Here is a 7,007-nt window from a genome sequence, read left to right on the forward strand (position 1 = left end):
GTGAAAAAATGACCAACATTCATCTGCTCTTGCGTTGAATGCCCTCTGTTGGTAGGGTTTCGATACCGCAAGATCGTCACTCTTTGTATACCACGTGACTAAATGCAGAGTAGGTCGTCCACAGAGTTTCAATCTTTGGTTCGTCACTCTGGCCGCCCTTGTGGTTTCACTTCCGCCATCTTTGTTTGAGCAGGGCTACGGATTGAACAGAATAGCATAAACGTATTCACTTTAATTTCCCCCAAAATGTCCAGACTACAGTTGTTGAATGTGTTTCTCTCACAGCGCTTGACGGAGGCAACTGTTGAGATATTTGGAGCAGTGGAAAAAACAATAACCGAGTTCCAGGAAGAAATTGCCAGTTCAAAGGAGGAGATCGAACGTCTACAGAGGCTTCTGGATTTGGCTTTGAAACCCGACTTAAAGTTACATAAATCAGGTTAGTAGTGGCCACTGCTAACTAGACTATAAAAAATAGGAGGGTGATGTGCACATCCTAAACTAGATTAACATTGCTGGGCTAAACAATTATATAGATAAATAATTGAAAGTCCCGCACCCGGTAGTAGCTCCCCAATGTTTTTGGGTGCGGTAACGCACTGGGGAGCGACTAGCTAGCAAGCTATATTACGTGTGCGGGCTTTTCATTTCTTTATCACTAACGTTACGAGATCAATGGCATGGCTAGAGTTGTTGCAAATACAATTGTTGCAGCCAGGCAGCCAACAACTGTAAACAAATGTAATGAAATATATAAACAAACATTTCTGCCACAAACTGAATGTTCATATAATTTACCCCCCCCCCCCAGATGCCAAGCAGCTTACTCTCCCTGTCCCAGAGGTTCCCCCTGAGAAGCAACACTGTGAGCATGAGTGGAGCCCCAGTCGAGGCCAGGAGGAGCCAGAGCCCACACACATTGAAGGGGAAGAGGAGGTCAGGACCAGTCAGGAGGAGCATCCGTATCAAGGACTAGAGCCCGACATAGAGTTCATATTTACTCCTCCCTGTGTGGAAAGTGACTATGATCAGGACCCACCCCAGCCTTCACCGACCACCAACACAACTGAAGAGATGGACGCCGAACCGGAGGGGGAGAGAAATGGAGCATCATTAACAACCAGTGACTTCCAGTCCCTCTCTGTAGAAAATCCAGGATCCCCTGCAGCTCAGAACAACACCAGTGGAAGTATTGATGTAGTGGCGAGTGGAGGACTACTGTCAGCATTGGGGTTAATACGGACAACCAGTATGCAAGCAAGTGTTGGAGGCCGGAGAACCAAAAAATTACCCCACAAGAAAGTACAAAGCTCCCATTCAAGTGCAGTAAGCAGGAAGACTACCAAGTTACCCCTTAAGATAGTGCAAAGCCCAGATAACAGTGATGGAGGCAAGAAGACTACCAAGTTGCCCCTGAAGACAGTGCAAAGCCCAGATACCAGTGTAGTAGGCAGGAAGACGACCAAGTTACCCCTCAAGACAGTGCAAAGCCCTGATACCAGTGCAGTAGGCAGGAAGACTACCAAGTTGCCCCTAAAGACAGTGCAAAGCCCTGATACCAGTGCAGTAGGCAGGAAGACTACCAAGTTACCCCTCAAGACAGTGCAAAGCCCTGATACCAGTGCAGTAGGCAGGAAGACTACCAAGTTACCCCTCAAGACAGTGCAAAGCCCTGATACCAGTGCAGTAGGCAGGAAGACTACCAAGTTACCCCTCAAGACAGTGCAAAGCCCCAATACCAGTGATGGAGGCAGGAAGACTGCCAAGTTACCCCTCAAGACAGTGCAAAGCCCCAATACCAGTGCAGTAGGCAGGAGAACTTCAAAGTCACCACGTATAAGAGGAGAGGAGACAGGAGGACTACGGTCAGCACTAGGGTTAGTTCGGACATTGAGATCACGGGTCAAGAAAGAACAAAGCTCTCCTGCCAGTGCTGAAGCGAGGAAAACTAAAAAGTTACCCCACAAGAAAAGACAAAGTTATCTTACCAGTGGTGGAGTCAGGAAAATCTCCAAGTTACCCAAGGTAACAGCAGCCAATAAAAACCATACGGCTCCTCATTGTTGCAAGATGTGTGGGAAGTCTTTTGTTTTCATGACTTATCTTGTTAGTCATGTGCAAAAAATTCATTTAAAGGATAAATACCATCTTTGTGGGGTTTGTGGGAAAGATTTTAGGTCCACAGATAGTATGGTGAAGCATCTGCAAACCCACATGGGAGTGAAGCATTTCTGCCATGCCTGTGCTAAAGTCTTCACTTGTAGTTCCAATCTGAAAGTGCATATGAGGATCCATACAGGGGAGAAGCCATTTCAGTGCAAACACTGTGGGAAAGGCTTCACTGTGAGAAAATCCCTGGAAGACCATGAGAAGACTCACACAGGGGAGAGGCCATTTAAGTGCACTTCATGTGGAAAATGTTTCTCATCAACGACTCATCTAAGTCGCCACCAGGAAATTCACACAGGAGAGAAACCCTATCAGTGCAACGATTGTGGGAAAAGCTTCAGTCGGAAGGAGAAACTGGCAGAACATATGAGGACCCATACAGGGGAGAAACCATATCCCTGCCCTGAATGTGGCAAATGCTTTGGTCTAAAGGGGAATCTGACCACCCATATGATAAGACACACAGGGGAGAAACCATGCAGGTGCGAAGAATGTGGCAAATGTTTCTCTTTGAATGCAGACCTGAAAATTCATATGAGGACACACACGGGGGAGAAAAGATATAAGTGCAATGTTTGTGACAAATCCTTCACTCAGAAGGCGTACTTGGCTAGCCACATTATGAAACACACGGCAGAGAAACAACCGGTTCAGTGACTGTGGTAAATGATTCAATCAAATGGGAGTCGTGAGAGAACGAGAAGAGCACTTAGAGTAAAAACTCCTCCGCTCATTGTGAATTTATTTTTGTCGTTTTCTGGTGTGAGAAATTGACAATACACCACCACACTTCAAAAAGTTGAGAGAGACCTGTGTAGGGAAAATGTGAGGTTAGAACCTAGTTTGAGAGCACATTGTACTCTATATACCATTAGGAACCTTGGAGGACGACTGGGTAGAATAAACTTAGGGTATGCATGAATAAACATGCAGAACATTGTTGACAAGTTTGAGTGGATTTTAAGGCCGAAGCAACAGTCCCAGCTAATTTATCTAATGTCACAATTTAGTCATTATCTTCTATTAGCAAAACTTATTTTGTTTGATTAAAGGGTTAGTTCAACCAAATTACATTGGTTTCCTTACCCTTTAAGTAGTCTATGGACAAGGTATAATGGCAATCCATGTTTTGGTTTAGTTTCCTTGGCACTGTTTTCACATGTTAACGTTTTAGCATTTGTGGCACAAATCCCATTCGAGTCATGGGACCGATTTATTTGTGACTGAGAATCACAATCCATTTCAGATACTTTCTTTCGGATGATTTGGACATGATGTGTGAAAAATGCTAATATCGGTAGCATAACTTGAATGGGATTTGTGCCACAAACACTAAAACGTTAGCATGTGGAAAAGGTCATACGTTGTCCATAGACTGCTTACAGGGTAAGGAAACCAATTTGGGTGAACTATCCCTTTAAGGCTAATGCGTTTGATATTAATGCATCTATATCACAGGAGGTTGGTGGCACCTTAATTGGGCTTATGGTAATGGCTGTAGCAGAATCGGTGGAATCAAATATAGGGTTTCCATGTGTTTGACGCCATTCCGGTCGCTCCGTTCCAGCCATTATTTTGAGCTGTCCTCCCCTCAGTGCTGATCTGTGTAATACTATATCATCGGTATCGGCTTGATTTCATCTTATGAAAGTATTTGTTGCAGCAATAACAAAGAATTGTGTACATGTTTTGTCATTTATTGTAATGAACTTCCTTTGCTTGACACCCAAATTAAATGTGTAGCTTTTTGTTTGACCTAACATCAGCATTTTGTGTGAAACCTATGAATATTTGTCCATTACATTTACCATTCATTAAAAATGTAAATTTTTGTTCTTGAAATAGCCTACTCCTTGAGTTTGCAACCTTTGCGCACACACAACATCCATAGATATCATCGATCAAAATCACCTTTATTCCCCAAATACATTTGCATTTTAAAGGAATTTGACTTGGTGAAATAGTGCTGCCACAGTAAACAGACGATGATAAACAGACAGCATAATAGAAGCAGAGTTTACACAAATCCACATGCGATATGCACTCCAATTGAACAACTACAGGCTACATTAAACACTAATTGTACAAAACATTAGGAACACCTTAATGTTGCACCCCTTTTGCCCTAAGAACAGCCTCAATTTGTTGGAGCATAGACTCTATGAGGTGTCAAGCATTCCACAAGGATGCTGGCCCATGTTGACCCCAATGCTTCTCACAGTTGTGTCAAGTTGGATGACTGTCCTTTGGGTGGTGGGCCATTCTTGATACATACCAAAAACTGTTGAATTTGAAAAACTCAGCAGCGTTGGAGTTCTTGACATACCCTTTGCAAAGGCACCGAAAGAGGTTGCGTTAAATGCGGAAGGCATATTTCAGTTGTTCAACTGACTTGATATCCCCCTTTCCTCAATAGTTTGTCTTGCCCATTCATCCTCTGAATGGCCCACACACAATCCATGTCTCAAGGCTTAAAAATCCTTTAACTGGTCTCCCATCATTTATAGTGATCGAGGTAGATTTAACGGGTGACATCAATAAGGGATCATAGTTTTCACCTGGTCAGTCTGTCATGGAAAGAGGATGTGTTCCTAATGTTTTGTACACTCAGTGTACACTATGTATGTAAAGATGAATAAAAAAACACTTTTACAGGATGATGTGCGGTGGGGAAAATATGTTTCTGAAAAAGAGTCTGGTGCATATGATGTGCAAAGAGCAATGTGCATTTCTAGGATGATAGTACAGGGTGCGTAGTCCATGAATGATGAAATCGTTGTGGACCAGGTAGCCGGTTGGCAAATAATTTCAAATAGGAAATGCGTGTTTAAGATATTCTCCGTGCTCCGGCGGGTTTTGCATAGCAAACCATCTGATAATTACTGTCACTGCAGAGGCTATAGTGGAGACATACATTTTTTGACTTCAGTATTATGAGAGACCATGGAGGAGACATACCACTTCAATCATCTAGGTTTGTTTCTTATTAACTTCATTTTATGCATAATGAACTTGGCTATTATGATATCCTGTGGCTCACATAGCCTACTGTTGGAGTTTAATGTGTCAAATGTTCTGGTCAAAAAGATGAAATAATTATTCACTCTAAATCAGTCATACTGCACAGCAGGTGGCGGTAATGTAGCGAGCTGTTCTTCACAGCCAATAACTTCCCAGGGCAAGAGCTATAGAGGCTGCGCATGTGTATCCGTTTATTTGCATTTGAGAGAAGAAATGCAATAAATATTGTTGATTCTGTGGATTAAGAGCATTAATCTATCTGAAAATGTCCAAACTGCAGCTGTTGAATACGTTTCTCACCGAGCGATTAACTGCAGCGGCTGTTGAGATATTTGGGGCAGTGGAAAAAACGATAACGGAGTATCAGGAAGAAATCTCCCGTTCAAAGGAGGAGATCGATCGTCTACGAAGGCAACTGCACATCGTTACCCAACCGAAGATAAAGTTACATAAAGCAGGTTTGTGGCCACCTACCTACCATTACAGATAGGCCTAGTTATTAATTATGCTACACAATTCAATAAATTACACATTGATTGCGTTCCAGGTAGACTGTATTGGTGTCGCGCTGTGCACGATTATCTGATATCACCTTGCGGGAAGCAAGCACATGCTCGTGTAATATCTCAGGAACCAAATATACTACTACTACTTTTCTGAGACGCACAGATCGACTGCAATAAAGTTACCATGGCATGCGAATACTGTTGGCTGATTGAATCATCTGTGCAAGCCTCTATAGAGCTTTTACAACACCCATTCATTTATAATCAAAGTGAATATTTTAAAATATTAGTGCCTAATACTTGGACAGATTACATCTCGTCTTGTCACCACTATGAATATGGAGATCTAGACAACTCTTTCATCCTCTGTCCTTTCTGCCAGATACCCAGCAGCCCATTCTCCCTGTCCCTGAGGAGGTTCCCCTTGAGCAGCAGCACTGTGAGCAGGAGTGGACCCCTGATCTGAGGCAGGAGGACTCAGACCCCACACAGATTAAAGAAGAACAGGAAGAACTCAGGACCAATCAGGAGGAAGGGCATCTTCAGGGGCTGGAGTCTGATACCAACATTCTAACATGTTCTCCTCCCTTTGTGAAAAGTGACTGTGATCAGGATGACCCACATAAGTCCTCCCAACTTTACCACATACAAACTGTAGAGAACAGAGAGAGGGACTCACTACCTACCAGCACAATTGAAGAGATCAAAATAGAACCCGATGAAGAGGATTACAGAGTATCAGAACCAACCAGTGACTCTCAAACCCTCTCTGTAGTAACCCCTTACAGCTCCGTGAGCACATTAAATATGAATCAGCTAATTGGCAATGCAGAATCAGACAAACCATTTCAGTGCAATGTATGTGGCAAATTCCTCAAGAGGGAAAAAAGTCTTATTGTGCATATGATGGGTCATGCAGGAGAGAAACCATTTACATGTCCTTTATGTAACAAAGGCTTTGTTGCGGTAGGCACTTTAAAGACACACCTGAAACTTCACACAGGGGAAAGGCCACACCGTTGCCATGTTTGTGGAAGATGCTTTAAACTGAAAGGAGCCCTGACGGAGCACATGAGGATACACACTGGGGAGAAACCATTTAGCTGTCATGATTGTGGCAAATGCTTCAGTCGTACAAATGCCCTTACGAATCACATGCTGCACATTCACAAGAAGAAAAGAACGTACAAGTGACCTGCGGAGAAAGAGTCTGAAAAGTAGCTTTGTATCTATATAGCACACTTAAGTAATGCCCTTTTAATTTAATAAAGTATGGGTCAATATTTGAAGGAATAAATGAATTGACCATTT

At 42.9% G+C, this 7,007-nt stretch overlaps 2 protein-coding genes across 2 annotated transcripts; both read left to right on the forward strand.

Moving 5' to 3' along the window:
* Positions 1-129: 129 nt before the first annotated feature.
* On the forward strand, positions 130-4,011 carry LOC135540340 (zinc finger protein 37-like). Its single transcript, XM_064966931.1, has 2 exons — positions 130-439; positions 812-4,011. Exons 1-2 carry the CDS (start codon positions 247-249, stop codon positions 2,824-2,826), a joined length of 2,208 nt encoding a protein of 735 aa, XP_064823003.1. The 5' UTR covers positions 130-246; the 3' UTR covers positions 2,827-4,011.
* A 1,345-nt stretch (positions 4,012-5,356) lies between these two features.
* On the forward strand, positions 5,357-7,007 carry LOC135540341 (zinc finger protein 892-like). The gene is made up of 2 exons (XM_064966932.1): positions 5,357-5,648; positions 6,079-7,007. Exons 1-2 carry the CDS (start codon positions 5,456-5,458, stop codon positions 6,888-6,890), a joined length of 1,005 nt encoding a protein of 334 aa, XP_064823004.1. The 5' UTR covers positions 5,357-5,455; the 3' UTR covers positions 6,891-7,007.

Source organism: Oncorhynchus masou, chromosome 5 (genome assembly GCF_036934945.1).
Source record: "Oncorhynchus masou masou isolate Uvic2021 chromosome 5, UVic_Omas_1.1, whole genome shotgun sequence".
NCBI lineage: Eukaryota > Metazoa > Chordata > Actinopteri > Salmoniformes > Salmonidae > Oncorhynchus > Oncorhynchus masou.